Source organism: Hippocampus zosterae, chromosome 2 (genome assembly GCF_025434085.1).
Source record: "Hippocampus zosterae strain Florida chromosome 2, ASM2543408v3, whole genome shotgun sequence".
Classification (NCBI taxonomy): Eukaryota; Metazoa; Chordata; class Actinopteri; order Syngnathiformes; family Syngnathidae; genus Hippocampus; species Hippocampus zosterae.
In genome coordinates, this window is record NC_067452.1 from 15,838,382 (window position 1) to 15,864,937 (window position 26,556).

The 26,556-nt window shown below is 42.8% G+C and overlaps 3 protein-coding genes and 1 long non-coding RNA gene across 4 annotated transcripts in view; 1 reads left to right on the forward strand and 3 right to left on the reverse strand.

Annotated features, from left to right (window-relative positions):
• Positions 1–186: 186 nt before the first annotated feature.
• Positions 187–13,928, reverse strand: acvrl1 (activin A receptor like type 1). The gene is made up of 10 exons (XM_052058436.1): positions 13,321–13,928; positions 8,108–8,169; positions 6,953–7,189; positions 5,456–5,661; positions 5,276–5,375; positions 5,048–5,194; positions 4,685–4,960; positions 4,397–4,594; positions 1,832–1,962; positions 187–791 (listed from the first exon to the last, which is right to left on the reverse strand). Exons 2-10 carry the CDS (start codon positions 8,166–8,168, stop codon positions 645–647), a joined length of 1,503 nt encoding a protein of 500 aa, XP_051914396.1. The 5' UTR covers position 8,169; positions 13,321–13,928; the 3' UTR covers positions 187–644.
• Positions 5,747–6,737, forward strand: LOC127596219 (uncharacterized). The gene is made up of 2 exons (XR_007961416.1): positions 5,747–5,947; positions 6,236–6,737. It is a non-coding gene; the product is annotated as an uncharacterized LOC127596219 (long non-coding RNA).
• A 1,854-nt stretch (positions 13,929–15,782) lies between the features above and the next one.
• The window catches only part of LOC127596218 (uncharacterized), a 138,091-nt gene continuing 127,317 nt past the window's right edge, over positions 15,783–26,556 (reverse strand). The window contains exon 2 of the mRNA XM_052058466.1: positions 15,783–16,490. Coding sequence (XP_051914426.1) covers positions 15,798–16,466 — 669 coding nt within the window. The 5' untranslated portion in view covers positions 16,467–16,490 and the 3' untranslated portion in view covers positions 15,783–15,797. The remainder of the gene's footprint in view (positions 16,491–26,556) is intronic.
• Positions 17,833–25,937, reverse strand: ankrd33aa (ankyrin repeat domain 33Aa). The gene is made up of 5 exons (XM_052058439.1): positions 25,526–25,937; positions 23,086–23,415; positions 21,532–21,661; positions 21,315–21,455; positions 17,833–18,927 (listed from the first exon to the last, which is right to left on the reverse strand). Exons 2-5 carry the CDS (start codon positions 23,341–23,343, stop codon positions 18,116–18,118), a joined length of 1,341 nt encoding a protein of 446 aa, XP_051914399.1. The 5' UTR covers positions 23,344–23,415; positions 25,526–25,937; the 3' UTR covers positions 17,833–18,115.

Genomic DNA, 26,556 nt, shown 5'->3' on the forward strand with positions numbered 1-26,556 from the left:
TATGGGAGAAAATATAAGTATTGACGCGACATGTCTCTCCAGTGATTGTCATCGGTTGTATCGCGAAGAGCCTCGCGCGAATCTGCAAATTGAAATCTCTTTTGTCACCATTATAGTTTGGTGACCTCTTGTGGTGAATAGGAGAATCACGTTACATTAAAGCCTAGAAATCAAGAGCTCAAACAGTTGCAAAAAGACAGTTTATTTCGAAATACATAGTGAAAGAGGTGTAAATGGTATCTTGGGGGGGGCAATCTACACCAATATTTTATAACAAATTGTGTTCTCGATACAGTACATCCACAACTACATACTCAATGTGTCTGTGCAGCTAAAAAGCTAAAAGTGCTTTTTATAGAACGAGCATTGTGCTATCGTAGGCATAGTAACTCTTATTTGTCGCAAAAGTCTTTCTCTGTGTCTGTTCTTACGATTTTCTGGAATTTTGATCAGGGGGGAGACAAATTGCCTTTGGTGCAAAAGAGTCTAGACACCACTGCCGAAAATGATATTGTTTTAATAAAATGCAGTCAGTGCGTGAGTCATGAACTGAAATTATGCAGATGATATTCACCACCTTGCTCGGGGGAATGGGGCACAAAATTCCCTCAAGCTTCCTGAGTCTGCATCTTGCTGACTACGTTCTAGATGTCCTGCTTGAGTTTCTTGACGCTGAAGTCACTGTCGTGGTCCAGTTTGGAGAGGGTCTTCTTCACACGCAGTGCTGTGAGACGGGCCGGTGCATTCTGGAACCAACACTCCTTCATGATCTTCACTATGGATGACATTATCTGGACACACGCACACAGACACATACGAACGTATGGATGACGACCATTACCGTGATTAAGGCAGTCTGTCTTTCTGTTTGCATATTGTCCATTACACCTGGCCTAGAAAATCTGGGAATGTTCTCTTCCCTTTTCCAAGGTGTGAACAGCACTGACACGGAATACAATTGGTGCATTAGAAATGTAATAGTAGAGTCTGCATTTATTGCCTGCGTCTTTGTCGTCAGCTGCAACTACATTCGTACCATGAGATATGAGTGACCCAAGTTAGGACTTTTCGAGTTCCACACTGTCGTTCTGCCTCTTTTGAGTTTATGATCAAAAATCAGAGATAGGAGTGCTGTGTGAACTCATCTCAGCTAACTTTTCAAAAAGCAGCAGTTTGGCATAGCGAAGAAATCTTCAGAGGTTTTAAATTGGTGAATGCCACTCGTAGTTAGAGTTTTCAGTCAAACTACACATAAAACTAACAAAATGACATGTATTTAAAACAGCCACATAACTTTGCTTTAAACTCAGCTCACGCTTAATTGGGAACATAATAGACAGACTAACAAACAACACCTTTGTGGCAGTGTTAAACTTTAACAAACCGATATTTAAAAGCAAATGATGCAGCAAGGTATGTAGACAGGAGCGAATGAATTAAACTCACACCTGATGGCAACACTGTACCTTCAACAGAGGAGGACAGAATGAGTGTGAGGGGGTTAAACTTTCCACCTTGGCTTGGCGCTATGTATTTCTCCTTACACAGTTGTTGTCCTGCATCTTTTATGCAATCTCAGACATCATCAAACGTATTGGTCACACAAAAAAATCAACATATGACAAAAGCTGAACCTTCCTGGCATTAATAGCTAGTGTGAAATGGGCTTGTGGCAGGAGAGCTTCTCTGTGAAAGGGAACGGTTGCTGTCTGACAAGTATCCCTCCATACAAAGAGCGTATATGAAGTACTTCTATCTGTAGCTGTGCTAAAACAATGCAAGCAAAGAGGGCAATTTTAGAGGCAATGTGTAATGCGTTTTCATGGCCTACTGGGTGGGAGTGCAGTCGGTTGTGCAAGATGGGCCTCTGCTGGTCCACACAGACCACTTTCTTCATCTCTTCAAAGCTGGGATCGGATGGCACCAGGTCAAAGAAGGGAGGGCGGTACTCCTCCACAATCCCTGAAAAAAATAAAATAAAATACAATTTTCAACTGCACAACCTCTCCCCCGAGAAATATTGCAACACATTCCTTGGGGCTGAGTGGGAAAACGGGCTAAGTGGAATGCGCCAAGACTCATTATTGGCCTTATGAGAAGACAACGTGTGAACCTTCTATATCCATCTTTTTTTAATCTCTGCATGCATTTGGAAAACATGGATTTCTCTGGAATAGCATCATGGTGGGAGCACATTTGATTACACAAGAATACAGGAAAAGATAGAAACTCCCAAGAGACTATGCTGGGATGAGAAAATGACACACACATAGGGTATGGATGTATCTCGGAATCTTCCACTGTGTGTGTGTGTGTGTGTGTGTGTGTGTCTGTGTGTGTGCGCGTGCATGTGCATGCGTATGTGTGTGTGTGTGTGTGTGTGTGCGTGTGTGTGTGTGTGCATGCGTGTAACTATGTGCATGTATCCATCTGCATGCTGGCACTCTGGCGGCTGGTGTATGTCCAAGCGAGTGCTGACACCAGATAAGACTGTTTATAATTACAGTAGAGCTAATCATGGGAGAGGATAGTCGAGACTGACACAGACAAGGGAAACAGCTGAGTGCTGAGAGACATGCGACGAACTGCCTCTAATGTACAGTACAATCAAGCAGCCAGACATGTCTGACAAAACACAACACACACAGTAGACCCTGTCTTGTTTTCATTCTCTCCAAAAAGTCAGACACAGGACACCATTTGAATACAGATTGTTTTGTCTCCAGAATAAATTGTTCCCACTCACTCATACTGTACAAGCGATACTCAAGTCATGTTTTGATATTCAGTCATGTCAGAGACTAAGTCAGGACAGAGACTTATTCCTCAAGCATCTTGTCCGACTGGAAGCTGCTATGCCGCCAGTTGTTTGCCAAATACTTTTAGTAGATCACCAACGTGGGACGGAATTTGTACATTGAGTCTCTTGTTTTTCTGTAACACTTCAATTCAGACACTGACACTCAAAGTCCCTGTACTTGACAAAAAAAACCACCGTGTCTTAGAAATTGGACATACAATGGAGGAAGGTATTGCTGATATCTCTGCTTAATTGGATTGATTTTAAAAATTGCTACAGGTGTAAAACAACACATCAACGTTGTGAAAAATCCATCCGTTCTCTTTCAAGCAATGAAGTGAATGCGTTGAATCCAGGCTCCACTCAACTGTCAATTTTCAATCAAATACTGCTACTATGACCTGGAAAAATGGATGCTACTTCATCTGTCATCTTTCTTATGCCCATACATAACCAGATGTTTGCGTCACAAAAATATATCCACTTAAAGCCTCTGGTGGCTGGAAAATATTCCACCGAGTTGTCGTGGTGCTTTTCCATGCTTTGACAATAGGGTGCTCTAAAGCAGCCCCGCCACTGCAAAGCCCCTGACCACATGCTGGTAGTCATGTTTGACTTTCTTCATTCTCTCCATGACAGGTGCACACTCATAGCCGACAACGAGGTGCACTGAAGTGGACCGTCAGTGTAAAACAGTTTTCCTTTATATCACCATAATCGAGTACTGCATCATTCTCAATCTTTGGTAGAATTTTGAATGATTTCGACTGTCAAACCGTTTGACTTATACAGTGGTTGGCAACACACGGCTCCAGAGCCGCATGCGGCTCTTTAGCAACATCTAGTGGCTCCCTGGAGCTTTATAAAAAATGTTGGAAAATGGAAAAATATTTTGAAAGTAGGTTAATATAGCTCACATAGATTAAGATATCCTTTATTTGTGGGACAAATAAATAAATAAACAAATAAAGGATATCTTCATCTTAGATATAAGGGGTGTTCACACGGCACACATTTGCTCCGGCGCTGCACCGCTGTATTTTATTGCAATATATTTCGCACCGCAGCAAATTGTGTGGCACCGGACCAAATCTTGCCATGTGAACACCCCTATAGATATATGTTGCAGCTCCGAAAAAGGAGAGCTTTGGTGTTGGTTTTTTAAAACGTACACTTTTATACTTTTAACAGTCTCTATAAACACAGACACGTTTGCGTCTGACTCCGTGCCTTCTCTCTTCTCGTTCAACTCGAGAGGCGTTCAAAGACAGCCTCAGAAAAACTGAAATTCATGATCACTTCACTGACACTAAGAAAAGCGAAAATAATGAACCAAAACAAAAAAATCAAGCGAGGAAATCACAAAATAAATTCTATGGGGGCGTTCGTGAACACACAACAAAGGAATGAATAATAAACAATTCTGGGACAGTCCAGTCTCCTACATACATACAGCATGTGTTTCCTTCATTGTAAGTTTTATAGAAGGCTTTTACTTTTTTTGCATATTTGTTTTTGGGTTTTTTTTGTCCTACATGGCTCTTTCAACATTTTGGGTTGCCGACCCCTGGACTAATGCCATTACAGCGTAGTTACCGTTGACGATTGTTCTGCGTGAAATTTCCCAGAAGACCAAGCCCAGGGCCCAGATGTCCGTTTGCTTGTAGGACTCAAAGACATCAATTCGTATGCTCTCATCGAGCACCTCAGGTGCCATGTAGCGTTTAGTCCCGACACGAGGGTTGTGGCCCACATCCAAGTAGTCGTTGGACTGCGAGTGGATCACGGCCAGACCTGGCAGCGGAGTAAAGCAGGGCGTCATCCTTTATAAGTCATGTTGATAAACTGCTGTAAGGAGCTGTGATGCTTCTGCTGGATTCTCACCCAGGTCGGCGATGCAGCACTGCCCGTTCCTCTTCACCAGGATGTTTCTGCTCTTCAAATCTCGGTGGGCGATGGCTGGTTTTCCCTGGGAGCTGACGATCTCGGTGTGGAGGTGGACCAGGCCACACGCCACGGACAGGCACATCTTCAGGCAGGTCTCGGGCTCTAAGCTGCTGTACTGCAGGAAGTCGTAGAGTGAACCCAATTCGTGGAAGTGAGTGACGAGCCACAGCTGGGTGCTGGAATTCTTGGAAGTCATATCAGAGGCTATGAAACCTGAAGTGGGAATAGAACACACCTGTTTTTAGAGTTGGCCTTTCGACTGATGCATCACATCTGCTGGTATAAAATCGAGCGCAGCACCCAGTATGTTGTCGTGCCTCAGCTGCACGGTATTGTAGATCTCGGTCTCTCTGAACCAAGACTGCTCGTCTCTGGAGGAGAAGATCTTGACTGCTACACTCTCCCCCATCCAAGTTCCCCGCCAGACTTCTCCATACCTGCCTTTACCTGGGATGTCAATAATGAGAGATTTGTTAAGTACAAAAATGGTAGAAAGCACCAGCAGCAGTGATGATAATTTCGACTGACCAACACATTCCACAAGTGAAATCTGCCTGGCCATAGTCCTTTGAACCAGATAGGGAAGGCCAGTCCCACTCCCTGATGTGCAGAACTCATCATATATACCCTGGAAAAACACACGCAGTCTATCTTGAAACTCTGGAACGCTGCTTAACGCCGAACCACGTTCGAGATCAAATCCCTTACGCCATAAGTAGGGTCTTCTCCATTCGGGACCTTGAGCATGGTGGAGTCATGGTCATCTGCATTTTTGAGGCGGAAGTGCACGCGTCGGAAGCGCAGGAAGATCAGTAGGCCGCACAAACTGGCACCCGTGAAAAGGAGCAGAAGAGCCACGGTGATCCACAGCTCCGGACGGGGCTGCTGCGGCGGTATTGTGGTCGTCTCGCCATCTGCGTGCACGGTTTCATGACATGGATGCAGTTGTCACTTTGTGCTCCTTTTGAGTGGGGGGTTTTGGGGAGGGGCCAACAGAGCCCCTGGAGCACTGATTCTGGACCCCCCTGTGGCCCCTCCTCTCCAAACGTGGACTATACAACAGCGCCTAGTCGCCGATGACAAAGGTGGAACTAAAGTGCCCGGCTTAACATTCTAGTCGGGCCATTTAGTGCTCTGCACCACTGAAAAAAGACGAGCACGAAGAGGAAAAGCAGTCCCAAGATTACCACGGCGACAAGTGTTGTTATTGTCTAGGTATGACCGCAACACAAAACCAAGCAAGCCCGCAACAGTAAGGTTGCTGAAGTGTAATTCTAATTCCTCTTCACTGTTAAAAAATTTAAGTTAAAAATGAAGAGACCGCTGAAGGTCCTGAGAATGAGGAAACTGAGACTGTGCGTGTGTGTGTATGCGTGCGTGCGTGTGTATGTTTTGGACAATGATGTGTGTGAGTGCCTAAACAGTGCAAGTGTACCAGGTTAGTGTATATGCTGTGTCCATGCAAAAATTATGTTTACATCTATTCAGTTTGTCTTTCTCCACAGACATCAGCAAATGTAAAGAAGATCCGCTAATGCAGAACGGAGTTTTTCCACATTAAATCTTGGGAAAACATACCTCACGTCCACAATGAATGATGATAGATTAAGTAATCTCGGTGTACTTTGCATTGAATCTCGGGAAGTCAAGAGCACTGAATCTGGAATCACTTAGGACTGTGCCAGAAATCACCAAAACCGCAGAATACAGTTGCTGTAATAGTAGGAGCAGCTTAAGACTTTCACAAGATTGGCACCTATATGAATCTTTTTTCAGCATTTAATCAGTGCTACTGTGATTATTATACTGTTTTTCATTGTTACTGCAATGTTATGTCTGCAAAGGTTTGATGAAAATAAAAAGTCAAATAAGATTTCGAATCTTTGTCTTTTTTGCCCTGGGTTGAATGTGCCCCTCTATCAAAACCCCTGGCCCCAGCCAGGCTCCCTCAGTGAAATTGAGCTAGAACCACCGCTGCTCCTTTTTCATTGTCGGTCAACTGGAGCTGATGAAATGTCAACTTTAAGGCATAATAAGAAGGGTTGAACAAAACGATTTGGGCGCACCAGAGGTTGCTGCTTGCTGCTGATTTATATGATGTATTTTGTTCAAAGCGGAGTGGTTGTGTGAACACAAGAGCACGCTGACGTCAGGGTTTCAAAGTGTGAATTTTCATAGGTAGAGTGATGTAATGTGGGCACTTACTGATGTTTGGAGGCGGCGTTGCAAAGGCATTGCATCGGTTCTCTCTGCAGCAGTTTACGTGGAAGCGGGGAAAGGAAGTGTGGCACTGCTCCCTGTAGTTCCCGTTGGAGAAGCAACCCTTCTCCTCATGACCGTCCACCCATGTGTAGAAGCAGATGTCGCCCCTGCATGTGTCATTCACACATGTGCCTTTGTCATTCTGGCATGCGCACAGCAGCTTCCCGTCATTCTTGGAATCTGCAAAAGATGAAGATGTTTGTCAGGGCCGTATGCATCCATGACCGACTTCTGGAGAATTCTTGTTATTTCTCATTCAGATATACAGTACTTTGAGATTACCATGAAACAACACGCATTTACCCCTTTTGTATGAATTGATTTGCATTTTCTGCCCACCAGGAGGCAGAGGAGCAGTTTCGCACGAGCACAAAATGCAGAGCTAAAAGAGTTCTGGACTCGAATTTTTGTCGGTTTGTGTCTTTCTGTGTGTGGAGTGCTTGTGTTTTCCCTTTGCTCGCCTTTCTTTGACAAAAACATGCCCTGTATGTCTCTATTTGTCCTTCGCGTGACGTGTCTGTTGGATGAAATTTAATCTGTGCTGTATGTTGCACATACTGCACATTTGACAAAGTTATACTTGACTTGACAGGTTCATGGAGGCTCAAATGGACTGACAAATGGATTGAAGATATGTATCACGTAATCAGGAAAAATCATTAGCCAAAGAACTTAAATGACTATTTGACCTTCCTGTATCTGTAACTGTACAGATCGTGGATACTTGTCGAACCAATCACAGAATTGATTTGATGATGACATGACTTGTTATCCCTGCGGAATGTCATTTTCATGCTGCCGTTTACTGTGTGCATTGCTTTACATCACACAAAAGAACCAGGGATATTATGTTGTGGATTTTTTTTTTAATCAGAGATTTTAACTGACTGCTGTAGTCAAGTTAAGGGGATTTTTTAAAGACTATTTGAGATCAAACCAAACTTGTTGCTGATTAACCTAATCGTTTGAAATGTAACCAGATCAGCATGTGTGTAAACGACAGGCCTCATCTCCAAACCAACATTTTGGTTACATACACTCACGGAAGAACCACATTGCGTAAGGCCGCTGCAATGCCCAGCTTCATCCCTCACCCACCTGCGAAGTGAGCAGACATCAACAGCAGCAGTTCAACTAGTACCACTGTGAAGCCTTCCATTCTGTGGAGCAGACAGAGAGTCAATGCACACAACTGATATAGTCAAAGATAGGCACAAATGCGATTTGCTTGACATTTCAGTTGCCCTGTAAATGAAATCTAAAGTGGTGTCCAAAGCCACAGAGGAAACACCCAGGTCCAAAACAACAGTCAGTGGGCCCAGCCTGTCTGCCTGTGTTCTAATTACTCGAGATGGGGAGAAAACAGGACTTGGTGGGGGAAGGAGGCTGGAACAGCACTCCAGAGTGTTTGTACAAGTGGGCTGAGACTGCGTGTGGCGCTGTGCTAGTCAGGCTCCAGGCTCAGCTGCCCTGCTTGCAGAGTAAATATTGATGGCGATGCTTCCTGCCATTGAGTGGCCCCACCCGGCTGGCCGGCGAGACTCTGGCTGCTCATTGTTGAGGGCCTCACTGCCGGGGGTCACGCAAGCAGCACAGCCTTCATACAATGCGGAAGCATTGTGTCGTTAGGTGAGTATTTGCATGCTATAAGCATCAATAGGCTACCGGTGCCTTCGTGATGTCACCGTTTCACCCTCTAAAAAAAATTGAGCTTCTCAATCGAAGTGCATGTTCATTGTTCACAGTAAAAATGGTGTGTTGAATGTACTCAATTTACTGCACAGACACACATTAAAACATTTGGATTAGATATACAGTACATTTTTAAGAAGATGTATTTTCTACTTAAAAAAAAATCTTGATCCAGATCATTTTATTTTGGACAACCACTTGACCAAGTAAAATTGAGCAAATTCAACACACCATTTTTTTCAGTGTGTCAAGTAGGTAATATGATGTTAGAACCACTGTAATTGTTCCCTCACTTGAAAAAAAAACCCTCCAAGCAGACAATGCACATGCAAACAGAAAATAATGTGTGTGCTTGCTGACAGGGTGGGCATTTTTTTGCTCATCTGAGCATTTTAGAACTCATCTTAGCATTTGATGTCTGCTGATGAACTCAGCGAGTTCATCAGCAGACATTTGGGGGATTTATTACTGAGCAAAACAAGAGCTGGAAGTGTCACATTCAGTATGAAAGGGCCAAAAATTCATGCCCAGTGGGAATTTTAGGAAGAGTCAACCACATCAAGTTACAAATCACTCGATATGTTATATTGCCATCTTGCACTTCCATATTTGACTTACTGTGTTGAAGTAAATACATATAAAAGTACCGTACCCTTCAAATGATGTACACCATGCAAAAAAAAAGAGCCATAGGAATCATGCATAATGTGGGCTATTATGAACACACCGATGCATTGTTTTTTAAAATCTGGGACAATGAAGTTTAAACATCTGGCGCAATATAGAATAGCTGAAAATGACGTATTCAACGAGGCATAACTTGTTTCCAAGAAATATTCAAAAGAAAGATGTTTGAGGCTAGACAGAGCAAATATAATTTAAGGCTGAAAGAAAATTTTGAACAACTACGATTTTGTACTATGTTGAAGAGCAGGTGCATATCAGTTTATGGAGTGAAATTATGAGCTCATTTATTCGCAGACATGAAACAAAGTAAAAGTGTTGAATGTTTAAAAAGAAAATCCTCCAAAAAAAAAAATATTTGAAGAGTATGGATCGTTATAAGTCTTAGGTTGTTTTTGTTTTTTGTCTGACAAATGTACAGAATATACAAAATTGAGCTGAAACTGATGCTTTTGGATTCATGTGTTTGGATATGACTGAAATTGGGCGTATGATTGTGTAGGCAAATGTGTATTTAGCACGTTTGAGTGCAAATACCTTCTATTATTCATGTAATTATTCGACTTAATTGGAGAGAATGATAATAAGGTGCGGCAATTAGAAGCAATGCTTCAGCCGTAACCATTTTAAATTAAACTATTAGCTCCTTTTGTTTTCGACGGCTTGCATTTAGATGTATGCTGTTTGAAATCAAATAAACCGAAACAGAAAAAAACAATAAAATACATTCACACAAAAGGACAATTTTAGAACATTCAATAACTGACGAAGCAACATTCCGGAACGTAAGGGGAAGCCGAAATGCCAAAAGAAGACCCATCCAAGCATGTGGAGAATGCTCAAACTCCACACAGGAAGGCCGCAGAGCAGAGTCCAACTCCTGACCTCAGATCTTTGATGCTAAATATTCATTCACAAAACACCTATTTAGTGTAATCACCTTGAGCCTATTTTTACCTGAAGCTTAGTAGTGATGCTGAATTTAGTGATTCCCTGCTTAAAGGGGAAGGCAAATTTTTGTTACAGTAATTTGTTCCATTCCACTGGTCCAACGGGTGGATTTTACCGCTTAACATATATTCCACAAACACCATTTTCATTAGAATGTAGATTTTAGACATATTCTTGTGAAGCAAAATTGGGGTTTAAGTTTCCCCTTTATTCGAGTATTGCTGATGCCCATGACTGAGCCAAATCAAATGTGAGATGCTTGCGTACGCCATTTCCACTTGACATGAAAATCTGATGAAGAGCAACAAACTTTCTTTGGACTTGCAACCCCATCCGCAACCAGGCACCACCCCCTCCAAATCCGGTTAAGAGCTTCATGCATTTACATGGCACTTCCTTCATTGTGCAGCCTGCTAGACAGTGCTTGTAAATCTGTAAGTCTAGCATAAACACAACTCCACCCACTCATAATATCAGTGGAGGGGCACAGCTGGGTTTCATTTATCAGGCGATCACTTTTTCGTAATCGTATCCTTCCATCGTAGGCTGGTCTGACATTCGACTCTAGCATGCTTCCTCTCTGAGCTCTCTCCTGTTTGTCTCCTTTCTGTCCAAAGCTAAACCCCTGTGACCCAAGGGGAAGAGATGCATTGTCATCTCTTCCTCCCATCGACAGTTTAGACTCAGTGAAGGAGATCTTTCATTCCATCTGGATGACTGTGTGGTTCGTGTGGCGGATGGTGGGGGCATGCAACAGCACAGCAGCCTCTATGAGCTCTTGAACAGGGCCTCGCTGCACGAAAGAAAAACCTCTCAGGAATATAAACCGACGCCATTTTAAGGTAATATGTGTATCAATATATGGACACTATTCCATTAGACCATTCATTGTCACATGTGCACAATGTGTTAATGTGTTCGTTGTTGATGCTGTTGATGCCCCAAACTGTGTTTTGTGAGGTGGATATGCGAGCCACTAATCCATGGTGCATCCCGATTAGATAATCGGTTTCAAAATGTTTCGATAGTGTCAGCCTAATCCCAAGTCTTTCTCCACCTATGCTGTACCAGTAATCATCCCACTGCCACTGGGATCATGCTGATATCAAGACAAGAATGCACGAAGGGTTCCACCCAGTGTCCAGCATCCTGGGGCTGTATACAAAGGGTAAAGAGTGGCACCGTGGACTCGTCAGGCGTAGACCAACTGACAAATTGAGGCTGGACTGAAAGACAGCACGGAGCACAAACCATGGCGGCACAAGAACTCACAAGATCAATATCGGCCACGGTCTACCTTATCCGACAGGATACCAGGTGTAGGCTGTGCAAATAAGACCCAGAGACGGTACATTCTATTTTTAGCAAGGTATGAATTGCTTATGGTAAGGCATACATGGAGTGAGTGGCATTAACAGGTAACAGGAATAGTCTGTAAATTGTAAATGGGCTATCAATTGTACAGCACTATAGCATTTCTGTGTGCTATCGTGGATAACCCATCCAGGGCTCCAATCCGAGCTGTGACCTTGCCATGTGGAGTCTCATGGGTTTTCGCTAGCTATTCTATGCTCTACATGATCAGGATTTTGGGGCCAATCACAGATCAGAGAGTAAAATAAAAAAAGATAACCGATCTGATCATATGGTGGACCAATCTATCCAAACAATTGTTGGGGAATTGGGACCAGCCTGGCCCACAAATCACCCAAATGTGCATATCATCAATGGCTATTGAAATTTATCATGAAAGAATAATTACAGTCAAACCCTAAAAACCCTCCTAAAATCACACAGACAATGGGGGGGGGGGCACCCCCAATCACCCTCCCAGTTATTTAAAAATATTAGGGGAAAAAAATAAAGCCTGAAAACCTTAGATTATTAACCATGATGAAATGCAAAATATTTGCCGATTCAATTCAGCTGACCAGATCTTTGTCAAGTCTACAGGAGATCCCACCTGAATTCCACAAACCGGCATGCTAACTTTGAAGTCTACACATTGTTAATATGTGTGAATGTGAGAAGGAGTGCTTGCATGTGCCTGTAATTGGCTCACGACCAGTACAGGGTGTTTCCCACCACCCGCCCAAAATACGATGGGACACACGCACGACTCCGTAGGTGCATAAGATGAATGGATGGCCTGATAGTGTATTTATTGTACTTCAGTTCTCCAAGCTTAGCTCCATGCGAGGGGAAAAACATCTTCCCTTACGCAGTACACGTTGATGCCATTGCATGCGCCAACTGCAATAATAACAAATGTTACAATATGTGTCAATCAAAGCTGAGGATCATAATCATTGTAAAGTCAGGATTTTTCATCTCCCTTCTTACGAGTGTACCAAATACAGTGTCTATTGAGTGTATATACAATATAGTACAGAGTAGCATATTATGATCATATATTTACTATAGCATATGCGTGTATCACATTTTCTTATTAAACATCGGTAAATTATTGACGTTTGAGAAACTTTCAGTCACACCATGTCCAGTACAGTAGACATTTGGGCATTCAAAAACTTTGGATCATCATATTCCCAAACAAAAACCGCTAATATGTGATTGAGAATACCAGTAGAAAAATATAATACTGGGGCAAATCGGAATATTATAATGAAGACTGTGTCTTATTTACAATCGAATGTATAATAAATGTTCAAATACTTAGTTAGGAAATTAATTGAATGAGGGGGCGAGTTCAAACTCATACTATTGCACAGCCGTCTTTTCGTCAGGCATTCTGATTTCCACTTCAATTTGAATATAACATGTTGAAATATCTTTCTTTGCATGAAATGTCTTAAATTTACGATATCCTGGAGGTAAAATATTGCGTGGCCACTTTGTCAAAACAGTCCATCTCAAGTTGACCATTTGATGACACCTGTTGGTTCTCGGGGAAAACATGTAATCAGCACCACTTGGTGTCCAAAAATAAACAGGTCAACAAAATACATATTTGGCGCAATTACCTCGTTGTCGGCGCTCCTCTTAACGTGATGAGTGTGACCACCGCACGTCTTCCATGTGTACTTCGTGTACCCCTTGTTTAAAACCCCAACGTGTCCATTACTTGAGCGACTTTCTTTCCTCCGCGAATAGCTCGATTGAAGAGTTTAGATCCCAAAGACAACTCGCATGCTTGCTTCGCGTTTGTAGATGACGCTGACCTTCCAAATCTGCTGTTTTTGAGAATAGTCCTTAAGTGCGACAGAAGTGAAAATAACGGAAGACTCAGCCACAGCGGTGTGAGATTATCTCATCTCGGATCTCGTTCCAAATCTACAATGACACACAAACGAGCAGTCCGGAGCCAGACTGCTCGCACCCAGTGAGGGTTGCTCGAACAAGTTGGCCCACGAAGGGAGGCCTTTTGTTGATGTCTTTGACCGTGATCAAAAGGCAAGATTACATTTTTTTCCCTGCAAAGTACAGTTTTGTCCCACCCCTCATTGTCCCGCGCAGCTCAACTCCGCTCTGCCTGGAATGTTCTCATAGCGGTTTTCCTGTTGCTAAACTTCTCATTTTCCCTTTCCCCCGTGGACCGAATCTGCACTGCACACTGGCCGGAATGTGGTTCAAAGACCCCTCGATGATACAATAAGTGTGTGGGGAAAAAACGCTCATGCAGTTTGTTTTGTTTATTTCAAACAGGCAGTCACATTTTTCACTTTGAGAGGAAAAAAAAGTTCTAACGACGCATTCTGGTGGAAAATCTGACACTTACATTTCATAGCATTTATGATGATTAGTCATAGTTTTCAAGATGTTGGACACAATCAAAGTGAAATGAAAAAAGAAATACGGGTAAGTAACACACACACACACACACACGCATGCGAGCGCATGTGCAGACAGAACATTCTGTACAGTCTAATGCAGTGGTTCTTAGGGTTCGATCGAACCCCAGGGGTTCGACGGAGCCTCTGCCATGGAGAGTAAGACATACCCGACTCAACATGTCAATTAGTTATGACACGCCTGCTTGGCCATCACTGGCTGGTTCATTTTGTGCACAATTAAAAAATATATATACTTATGTCTTGAAAATCTATTTAAATTATTTTCAGATTTTAATAAATGCGTTTTTAATGTCTTGAATTTGTAAAAAAAAAAAATCTTATTTATCATTAATGAAGGGTTCAGTGAATGTGCATATGAACTGGTTGGGTTCGGTAACTCTAACAAGGTTAAGAACTACTGGTCTAATGCATTACGATGCAGGGAAAGTCAAGTAAAACATTTTGTACTTAATAGCTTTTTATTGCTATCTAATATAAAATGCATTGCTGGATTGACTTCAGTTTCTAATTTTTAATTATTTTTTTACATATGATCACATGTCACTTAGCTAACCGAGTTGAAGAAAAAAATGGACATATACGTGCACTTCATACCCCCACCACTAAATGGCGATAGCAAATTTGACAACATCCCACCACCATCAATTCAGAAAAAGGACAATGTAGTATCCCTTGGTGGCAGTAATACACACTTGAGCTGGTTTGCTAGCTGCCCAACGACCCCACAAAAGACGAACAAAGAAGGACAATACATTAGGTACATATTTGTGCTCACATTTTCCATTTTTCGAGTTACTGTGTGTTTTTATTCAGTACATTTCTACTGAGTGCAACTTTTCATCAAATTTTTGGTGTGTTTTCTTGGTGGCCGGAAAACACACACACACCATTCTGTTCCACACATCATCGTTTTTCATTAGTTATTCTCTTTTTAATATCGAGACGATCCAAAATGAAAGTAACAATGGAATTAAAATTAATGATCACTTACTTATCCACGGGAGGGCTCAGTCGCTGTCCTCCACAAGTAGCAGGGGAACTTTGTAGGAGCCTCGTGCTTAAGCCACTTGTAAACAAATGCAGTGCAGGCTAGTTATATACTTGCAACTTTGCGAGAATTGGGTCCCAGGGCGCCAACACGAGAGAACCGCAGTCCCAGGGTACAAATGGAGCACAAAAGTGTTGATTGAGAAGTCTCTTTGGATAAGGAGAACTTTAAATGCAGCCTTGTTAGATTGTCACGGAAGAAGGCACTGATTTGATTTCATGTTGTTGCACGCTTCTGTTTGGTCTTGTAATTAGAAAATAAGGTGCTTGATTGCTTCAGTTGTGTAATTAATTTATGGCAGCAACAGAGGGTGTTTGTAGTTATGGAAGTGCCGCCAACTGTCATCTCTCTGCTTTGGGCCGTCGACGTGACTGGAGGCTCTCACTTGAGTTGCCTTGTAAATAAGAGCACGTTGCTCGTTGGATTTTACACAGACATTCACTTGCCTTCACTTTATCTCAGGAAAATAGTCTTTATTAGTTTAATCTGAGAGTATAACTTTAGCTGTACAGTTGTCACTTTAAGTCACATTCCATCCATCCATCCATCCATCCATCCATCCATCCATCCATCCATCCATCCATCCATCATCTACCGCTTATCCGGGGCCGGGTTGCGGGGGCAACAGCTTTAGCAGGGAAGCCCAGACTCCCCTCTCCCTAGCTACTTCTTCCAGCTCTCCCCGGGGGATCCCGAGTTGTTCCCAGGCAAGCTGGGTGACATAGTCTCTCCAGCGTGTCCTGGGTCTTCTTCGGGGTCTCCCCCCGGTGGGACATGACCGGAACACCCCACCGGGGAGGCGCTCAGGAGGCATCCGAATCAGATGCCCAAGCCACCTCATCTGGCTCCTCTCGATGTGGAGGAGAAGCGGCTCGACTCTGAGCCCCTCCCGGATGACCGAGCTTCTCACCTTATCTCTAAGGGAGAGCCCGGACACCCTGTGGAGAAAACTCATTTCAGCCGCTTGTATCCGGGATCTCGTTCTTTCGGTCACGACCCATAGCTCGTGACCATAGATGAGGGTTGGAACATAGATCCACCGGTAAATTGAGAGCTTGGCCCTTTGGCTCAGCTCCTTCTTCACCACGACAGACCGATACAACGTCCGCATCACAGCAGACGCTGCACCGATCCGCCTGTCGATCTCCCGCTCCCTCCTGCCCCCACTCGTGAACAAGACCCCAAGATACTTGAACTCCTCCACTTGGGGCAAGATCTCCTCCCTGACCCGGAGGGGGCACTCCACCCTTTTTCGACTGAGGACCATGGTTTCAGATTTGGAGGTGCTGATCTTCATCCCAAACGCTTCACACTCGGCTGCGAAACGCTTTAAGTCACATTGATTAAGTTATTGTCACTGGTTTAATTACGTACTACTTGGCCCAGGTCACGCCTTACTTACTGATCTTATGTGCTCCTTCAGAGCACTCTGGGGATTTATTCATTGCAGCGCTGACCTAAAGCCAGCAAGTTCCCTCTGGTGAAGAGGAAATGACACATTATACTAATAATAATCTAATGTGATGCAACAATCCAAAAATGATGACATCAACAACACCAATGTCTTTGGTTTTTAACTTTTGTTGCACATTGAGAAGAACACATAAGTAGCCACTCAATGTAATGATCCCAACGCATGGGCCATACATGATGGGTTTAGTCACCAGAATCAATACACTCTTGCGATCTCGCAAGAGAAACAATCTCGGTGACGTTTGGAACGACGGACTTGTCTGTGTTTAATAAGCGCAACACATAGAATCAAGAATATTTGTGCCTTGATTTTTCTCCCACACCACGCTCATATGAGCATGCCTATTGTAAACCTTACTTTGTTTTCTGGGAACGGAAAATGGCCTTTCCCCAAACTGTTTAATGGTAAGATAGAACTGTCCAAAACATCTTGGTAAAATTCAGTGAGAACTAATTGTGTGTGAGAGAGAGAGATTCCTGAGGTGTTTAAGAAATGTGATAAAAATCCTCTCATGAGGACATAAAAGGCATCTGGTAGATGCTCCAGTATAGGTTGTACACAGAGCAAAAGCTACAGCAGCTCCTGTCTTTTTCTTTCACCAAAATATCCAGCATACTACATGTTCAATATGGCTTCCATTATCATTTCAGATTAAAAATGCTCAAACACGGCCACATTGTTAGGTGTCAATGTGGTGATTTCATTCATAATTCTGAGGAACCTTTTCTGAGCACATCATACCTGTTTGTAGATAATTACTGCTGATGTGAAAGACTGAAAACTATGGCTAGCATGACCTCCAAATCCGTGCTTGGATATCCAACATGATATGCCCTCCCCCGTTGTAGTAAAACTTGAAGCTCAATGACATAGTTGGGCGATGAGCCAGCCGCCCCTCAGGCAACCAAGAGGAGCCTGGAAGCCTGTTAGCTTATAAGTTAGCTGGTGTCTGGCAACGCTCATCATGGCGGGCAAAGCGCCGCCGTGACCTGGTGGGCTTCATTCCAGCAAGCGGAGCCTTTCATCACAGATGCCCACAGTATTTGACAGTGGTGACAAAGGCATTTTTCATGATTTTGAAGCCTCATTTTACTCTATGGACATGGCAATTTTGTTAATCATTCATATTGAGCAGAATTGTTCACAACAATCCTTTCCCTGTAGTGTTTCAAATTTAGAAGGCGTATTTATTTTCAGTGTACAGGGACAGGGTAAAAGAATGCCAGCACAGTCGTAGGTAACACTCTGACCACCCAGCTCGACTACTCATTTATGTTTTAATTCATGAATAAGAAATAGCTCAAACCTAATTGAATGGAAGACTGGGCATGTTTTGTGAATCCACTCAATATTGCATATATTAACTGCGGCAGCGGATACAAATTTTGTCCAAATAGTCTTCAAAGGAATCAACAATCATCTGTGGAAACTTCCAATTTGAGTCATGTTTTGTTTTCGTTTTTGGACGCCTTGGATATTCTCTCTTGCTCTCTTTGTATTTCCTTGTTCTTTTCCCTCTTTTTCTCCTCCTTGGCCTCCTTGTACTTCCACACAGGAGGCTCCAAGTAGCCCTTCTGCCTTTTCTTCTTCTTCTCTTTCTTTGGGGTGGGTTCGCCAGATTTCGTCACTTCAATTTTGGGGACACAGCCCGTGGGGAAGATGCTATTCCTGTGCGCCACGCTGCGGGCAATGAAGCCTCTCATGCTCCCGACTGGCGCGCTGTCCCTGCGCTCTGCCTCCTGGCAGCAGGAGGTCAGGTATACCGAGGCGACTGATGCAGTGCTGGGAAAAGAGGCAGTGAGAGAGGCGTTGCTATGAGACACCGTGCATTCCTCCAGCTCCTTGCTGCTGTGCTTTTCAAGTAGCTCGGGAACGGCAAAGCGCCGCTTCCCGATTTCTGGGGGGCTGCTGGGACACAGTGGATGGCAAGCCGTGGCTATGAGGGGGCTGTGGATGCTTGTGGTCATGCGCACCATGTGGTCCATGACCCCGTTGGCTTGGGGGTCCAGAGGGAAGCTGAAGGTGAAGCTGTCCTTTAAGCGCTGCCGCAGTCTCTGGCTTGTGGTCTTGGTGGCAGTGGCCACCAGCTGTTTGAGCTGCGGCCACTCAGGTGTGTAGCGCTCACAAAACTGCTCAGCCACAGGATGAGCCTGTAGATAGCGGATTCTATTCATCGTCTCAAATCTTCCCGTCTTCAAGACCCAATCCTTCAAACCAAGAGCTTGAACATGGTCCATTGCATTCATTTCGGCACCTGTGCGTGACAAAAAAAAGTCAAATATTAGCGCTCACATGTTTACTAATGTCAAGACATATGGCGTGATTAATTGCTGATTCTCGCCCAAAGTCAGCTGGGATAGGCTTGAGCACACCAGCGACCCAGTTAAAAATTAACCGTCGAGAAAAATGAATAGATGGCTTTACATGCAGTCCAATAACGCTACCATGTGGACACTTTTGGAACTCACCCATTCAAACATTTAGACCAGTGGTTATGCATTCACCGAACTCTTCATTAGTGAAAAACAAAAATATGACTTTTTACAACTTCAAGACAAAAAACAAAAAACGCATTTATTAGAAACAAAAAAAAAAGAAATTAAAATTTCCAGACACAAGTATAATTAAAAAAAATTACCACGTACTATTACGACATTCACACGTTGGCTGCTGAGCGAACTAAATTTCCCGCCACACAGATTGGACAAGCAATGTAATGTGATCATCTGCTGCCAGTGATGTCATAACTAATTGACATGTTGAGTCTGGTATGTCTTAACCTCCATGGCAGAGGCTCCGTCGAACTCCTGAGACCGATTCACCAAACCCTTAGGGTTCGATCGAATCCAGGTTAAGAACCGCTGATTTAGACTATACAGCACTGGTCACCAAACTACGGCCCGCGGGACCGAATCCGGCCCGCCTCCACATTTGGTCCGGCCCCCGTGAACAATACCAGAGAGTCTTTTGATTTATTTTTCATTTCATTTTTCATTTAATTTCTATTTTATCATCAAATTTGGCTTTTGCAATAAAATATTCCTTAGTTATGAACTATTTTCATGATTAACTGTTAGCTAGTAACAATTTCATAAACACATATAACGTGACATTTGTTCCATCCTTCTGCGGTCTGTGCCGTTATCTGGCAACCACAGAAAAAAAATCCTAAACCCGTCCATCTCAAAGAGAAAAGGTGAGGAAAGAGAAGAAAAATAATTCGGAATACAGGGAATTTAACACAAAATTGAGATTTTTTTTTCAATGCAAAGAAAAGATTGTCTGTCTGATCTGTCGGTGGCGGTATTCAAAGAATACAATCTGCGGAGACACTATGAATCCCGTCAGGACAACAAGTATGATTTTTTGCATGGGCAAATGAGAGCAGACAAACTGTCAACACTAAAAAGAGGAACGTTAGCTCAGCAAAATACATTTGTACGCCAAGCTCAGCTGAACCAGCCATCTGTTCCGGCTAGCTTTCGGTTTGCTCAACTGATAGCAAGCAGCGGTAAGGAGAGTTTGTCCCCAGAAGAAATACGTCTTTAATACCGCGAGTTATTTGATTTTGTGTGGGTTTCTGGGAAACAATACATTTTTACGTCTAGGTAGTCTTGCAGTCACACTTTTGCTGTTACAAACTGCCCCCCCATCTGAGAAGCGAAAAGTTATGTGGCCCTCACAGGAAAAGGTTTGGGGACCACTGCTATACAGGAAGACCTTTTTTCATTGAACACCATCCTGGGCAAAGTATGGGCCCGGGTGCCACATCTAGTGTATGACTGGCCCTCATAGTGATCATGAAGTCAAAGCAGAAATAACGCAAAGCATGCACATAATCTATGTGCATGCGTGTGGACGTTAAGCAAGTACTTGTGTCAAATATGTCATATTGAGCAACTTTTCACACCCCACGAGTGACTGTTTTGCCATGAAAGAGATGAGCAAAAATGACAACAGTGGTCCTAATACCAGCAACATTTTAATTTCCTGCACATGAGATGGAAGAGGACCAAGATAATTTGGCCTGATGATATTGTGTGCAAATCTACAGTTTTATACACGGTACAAATTGGGTCTCTTATAAATCATCACCGTATCATTAAACATCACTCTCAATAATATACATCCCACTTATCTATATACAGTATTTGGCAGTTGTGATGTGAGTTTGCGGTTGATGCACAAATTGATTCATAATTTCGCGTGGATTGTCAAGATGTAATTTTGATGGCCGCTTATGATTTTGTTTCACCACACTTAATCCAACTACACACAAAATAATACAGATCAGGTTGAGGTTGCCACCTTGGCAAGTGTTTCGGGTTGTTTTGTCGTTCCTTTGCAGAAGTAATTGCCCATCACAGGTCTAACAGCTGAACTGGAAATGTGTTGTAGATATTGGTACATCAGTCTTGTCCAGATTGAACTACAATCTTCCTGTAAAAAGTTGTCATTTCAGATATCTGCAAGGTCATATTTGCCAAGCAAAATTAATCTCACTTGCCATTTATGTATAAGGGGCTTCTTGTGACAGAAATCTGCAATTCAGGTACTATTCGGTGTTGTCTTAGGCAGATGCAGAAGCTTTAATTGTCCCCTGATGCATGCACGTAAGGCAAAGGCCATGTTTGAACTAACCGTGCATGAGCAGGGCCGACACACAGTCCTCTCTGCCCTGCATGCCTGCCTTGATGAGGGCGGTAAAGCCACGAGGATCCCTGACCTCAGTGTCCACACCAGAGTAGTAGTTGAGGATGTAGTTGACAATAGTGGTGAAGCCTGCAGGAGACATGAAGACAACATTGAAATGAATGGAGGCGTGCGTGTGTGGTGTCTCAATTGAGTTGCAACATACCGGCCTGGGCTGCAATCATGAGGGCAGAGTTGCCATCATTGTCTTGGTGGTTTATGTCTATTAGTGGGCATACATGCAGCGTAGTGACGATGTCCACAAATCCTTTGCTCACAGCCACCATTAGTCCAGTCTGATGGGCAAATATGTAGACAAGCTACGTATAAACGGTTTGACACCCCCCCCCCCCCAAAAAAGAAATGGACTCACGCTTTTCGTGGACCTTATTTATATTGTGTAAAGTATATGATTTTTATTCAGGTGTTTTTTCACATTGACACAAGTCTAATGAAACATATATAAGACAATAACATTTCATTTAAGATAATTTCATGGCATAAAAAAATAATAATCAAAATGGGCCAATAAATGGCCCAATTTATCAAAAATGTGCCATTTGGTTCACCAGGAAATGTATAAATGTACAATAAACTACTGAGTAGTGTCCTGCACATTGATCCAATTCCATGCAATGACAGGCGGGGTGCATGACCCCTGGTAGCATGCTTTTCAAGTTATTTATTGTTGAACGTTGATCTATATATCATTCTTTGATATATACAGTATATCTATATCTATATCTATATATCTATATCTATATCTATATCTATCTATCTATCTATCTATCTATCTATCTATCTATCTATCTATCTATCTATCTATCTATCTATCTATCTATCTATCTATCTATCTATCTATCTATCTATCTATATATCTCTATATATATATATATATATATATATATATATCTATCTATCTATCTATCTATCTATCTATCTATCTATCTATCTATATATATATATATATATATATATATATATATATATATATATATATATATATATATATATATATATATATATATATATATATATATATATTTTTTTTAATACACAATGTTATGCAGTTGCGTTGGAGCTAAATGATATTATTTGTAGTCACGGCAGAGTGCTGGGTGGAGCACCAAATGTTTTCTTCTTTCTGGGTCGGGTGAGAAGCACTCATCAAATTTTTTATTTATAGGAGTGTCTGTTTAAAATATATATTCAGTCTATCTTGAAAAGTGGAAAATTGCATTTGTCTCTGCTTTCTAGAACTAGACTTTGTCATATGGAACAATTTCTAAATCATCCTTTTTTTTGGTACACATTTGTGTCACTCCATGACCCAACTACACACAAATATAATCAAATACAATAAAATAACGACATCAAAACGTTTGCCTGAGATGGCGGAATACATATTTTGAGTAGCTTAACATGTGTATTACTAGATTTAGAGTTGAAAAAAGACACATTTTCAGTTGATTTCTGACAAAGTTCCAACAAGCAAATGGCACATATTTGATAGGGCCACACATGATTTGATAGGCCACACATGAGAAAGGAGCAGTCAAAGAGTTTGTACATTACCACGCACACTTCCTTTGGGACACAGTGAGGTCCAATATAAAAGCTGTTTGAAATACCGAGTGACTTACATGGTATTGATTAGGTTGAGCGCTATTATGTTTGTAATAACATCTATTGCATTGGAGTGTATTGCAATGTTTCTCACCCTGCCGTTAATGTCCAACTCCATGGCCTCTTCCTTGGTCACGCCTCTCTCCAGAATCCTTCGCAGGGAGATGGGATCGTTGCGAAGACATGCCTCATAGATTGTTTTAGGAGACTCTGCATACGTGTCGTCTCTTTCAAAGTTAGGAAGCACTGAGTCGTCAGTGAGGACACTTGCAGAGTCTGAATCATCCAGGTTCATCTCAGAATCCTCACACGGGCCAGTGCCGAAGTGGGGGTCGTCACGTGTCGAGGCCATGAGCACCCTGCCGCCCAGACCCCTCTGCCGGGATCACAGCTCAGCGTCTTGTCTTCTGTGTGCCATTCTCACCTGGAAAGAAAAGATGTTGAGAAGGACACAAAGAGAAGTTCCCTGTCCGGCTTTTGGACAAACCGCCACAGGCCACAGGCGCCTTCCTTCAAAAGCAACCAAAGAGAGCACATCTCCTTTCACAAAGGTGCACATATTCCAAAGGAGCACATTTTTCACCATAGCAGTGTATTTCATCAACTTGAAATAAACTCCAGTTTGGCTTCAGTGATAACTATAGAGTGGAGCATCTTTGTGGTGAACGAACGTGTTCCAGGTGAACTGAGAGGGCTTGTCCGAGGCCTAAAGAGGATGAATTGCTTCACCTCACTTCAACCCCACTTATCTGTAAGTTCAATTGACTTGATGCATAAGCTGCCTGTACAGCGCGCCTTTTGCCAGCGTTGTTAAACTCGGCCAGACCGTTTTCAGGCAAGAGGCAATGCAAGGCAGCTTTGTTGGTCCCGCACAACAGCTATCTGCCACTTCAAAATGTTCACTTTGAACTCTCGGATCCACTAATTAGCCCGAATCTGCAGATCTCAGAGCCCTACTGGGTTTATATTCAATCAGCGTTTCTTTAATGTTTTCAGGATCCAACCATTCAGTGATATGAAGTCCAGTAGCAGAATTTTCAAATCGATTCTACTACCAGGAGACAGCGTAAAGCCTTTAGGACTGAAATCATATGTCATGATCTCTTTGTTGTGGTTAGAACCCGAGCTACATCATTCTGGATGAGCTGCAGCTGTTTGATGCTCTTTTGAGGGAGACGAGCGTTACAATAATCTAGTCCACTGGAGAGAAAAGAATGGATAACTTTCTCCTGGTCTGTTTGACGCTTTCAACCCTTCAGCCCGGATGCTTTTTTTCAGCTGCTAAAAGTCTGTCTTAGTGAGTGATTTGATAGGATTGCTCAGAGGCTTCAGACTTCGGACTTGAAGTGAGAGGAGCACGAGTGGATACCGGCAGAAATTTTGACTTAGACCATCAACTGTAAAAGTGGACTGATGGTCTGGTGGGAGACATCACCGTTGATGTATTTGGGCCATTCTACCAAAGTAGTTCCTCTTCCATATTGTTATGCTCTCAAAATAAACTACTGTCTTTCTACAACACTGAATCTGATAATAATGAACTTCTCAAAATATGAATTAGCCCATCTCAGGCAAATATTTTTTATGCTATCAGATTTCATTTTTGAAGTTCATCTTATTGTGCATTTATCCTCGGCACTGATTAGGTGACATGGCGCGTTTAACAAACAACATTTTGAAGTTTGTTTTTCAAGATTTTTGTCTCTTCTCATTTCAAAGTGGGGAATTGTGAGTCAGATCGTCCAGCCCTGGGCCATGCTGCTAAGTGACATGTGGCAGGTCTGCTGGTGACGCCTCTTGGCAGCCTTATGACAGAAAGGGGTGAGTCAGGGTTCTAGATCACATGCTGATGGGCTCTGATATTTCATGGAGGCTTAAATCTTTACCTGCAGCCCTCGGACAAGCTTCAGTCAGTGGTTGTCCTTCAAGGACATGTGGTTTGGGTGGAGGAGCTAATAATGGAGATGGCTTACTTTGAGTGAAGCATATAACATGTACTTAACATGTTGAATATGTATGAAGTCAGTGAAAATGTAATTTATCTAAAAAAACAACAACCCCCCCCCCCCCAAAAAAACGGTTTACTTCCACTGTATGTGGACCTGACTGAAATAATATTTTTCAAAGAGAGGAAGCAAAAACTAGTAAAGCTCTTTTACGTGGGTCTTTTAATGGGCATCTAGCTGTTTTGACGTTTGATGTCACACTAGTTCACTAATATGAAAATTGAACAAGTCTTCATAAGAACAAGAGATGGGCTATGCAGCATGAGTTATTCGAGTGCAGTCATGACAACTTTTCTGTCATTCAAGCAAAACTTTACATTTGTATACCATATATTTTTTCTTGAAGTTGAACTTGCGTTGTGGCTCCAACTTCCTGCCAAACGGTACCTTCTGTCTCATCTCTCTATTGCTTAAGCTTCCTTAAACTTGCAGACATAAGCCTCGCCTTCTTGACTCCAATGCACAAATTAAAATGATCTTCCCCGACATCAAATATAGCATCTTTTAGGTGCGAGCAAAAATTCTCACCCTGAAAGAATCCATCCATTGAGAGTCCCCTTCTTTTTGATGGCTGAAAGCATCTTGTCACTTCCCTCCCTTTGAAAAAAACGGCTTCGTCTGAAGTTCCCCAAAGTGTCTGTTGCTCTCGTCTGCCCCCTCCCTCCGTCTCTTGTAATGGGCACCTAGGGTGTCTGTCCTCCTTGCAGGTCCCGATACAGACTGTGCAGTCTTAAATCAGGCAGCATGCTCTCCCCCTCTCATCCCGATTAGAGAAGATTTAGCGATTAAGCAAACCAAACGCACAGCGGCAACCCTTGTTCCCCTCGCCGTCTGCTGAGCTAGTCTGGTGACCCCACCCTCAATGATCCCATCTTTCTCGCGCTTGCTCATTTTTCTCACTTGTCTCCACAGCTCTCTCAGTCCCTCCGCAGCCACCTCGGCCCGTCTGTTGTGTCATCAGACCGAACCTCTCACAAGCCAAATCAACTCTGTGACTGAATCGCAGGCACTTCCCAGCTCTGCAAATTGTCTTGGGAGGCACTCTTGTATTTTTTCTGTTTTTTCATATGCAAATCCATTTGCTGGGACAAACAAATCCAACCCTGGTATTGCGCTAAGCCCGGGGACCCTGGGTGGTAATTGTTCCCTTGACACAGATGACACGCATGGGAACCCACGGACATGCTGTGGCACACGCACACGCACACCCACAAACCAGCCGGATAGAGTCAGGGAGGGCATCTGCCTTTCCTTTAAAGTTGTAGGCCAAGACTTCATTTAAAAAAAAGAAGAAAAAAAGGAATTTATTCTGTTTTGGGAATGAGGATGTAGCATTGTGAAAAGAGTGAAGCGCTGGGGCTTGAAGCATGATAAATGGCATTTCCCTTGAATTTCAACGAGGAAAGATGATTTGAGAAACTTGTGATTTGACTTACAAGCACGGTCACGGGACAAGTGAAACCCTTATCTCAAGACGCCAAAGTTCCTCTTTTCATTTGGCCTTCAACATAGCTGAAGTTGGTTTAGCAGGTTTAAAAATAGACACTGGCTGTCACACC

Coding starts and splice junctions, on each gene's coding strand:
- ankrd33aa (XM_052058439.1), bottom strand. CDS start 23,343: ATGGCCTCGACACGTGACGACCCCCACTTCGGCACTGGCCCGTGTGAG. Junction 21,662..23,085: donor AGTTGGACATTAACGGCAGG/GTGAGAAACATT, acceptor TTTGCCCATCAG/ACTGGACTAATGGTGGCTGT. Junction 18,928..21,314: donor GTCGGCCCTGCTCATGCACG/GTTAGTTCAAAC, acceptor TGTCACGCACAG/GTGCCGAAATGAATGCAATG.
- acvrl1 (XM_052058436.1), bottom strand. CDS start 8,168: ATGGAAGGCTTCACAGTGGTACTAGTTGAACTGCTGCTGTTGATGTCT. Junction 7,190..8,107: donor GATGTCTGCTCACTTCGCAG/GTGGGTGAGGGA, acceptor CATCTTTTGCAG/ATTCCAAGAATGACGGGAAG. Junction 4,961..5,047: donor GAGGCACGACAACATACTGG/GTGCTGCGCTCG, acceptor TTCCCACTTCAG/GTTTCATAGCCTCTGATATG.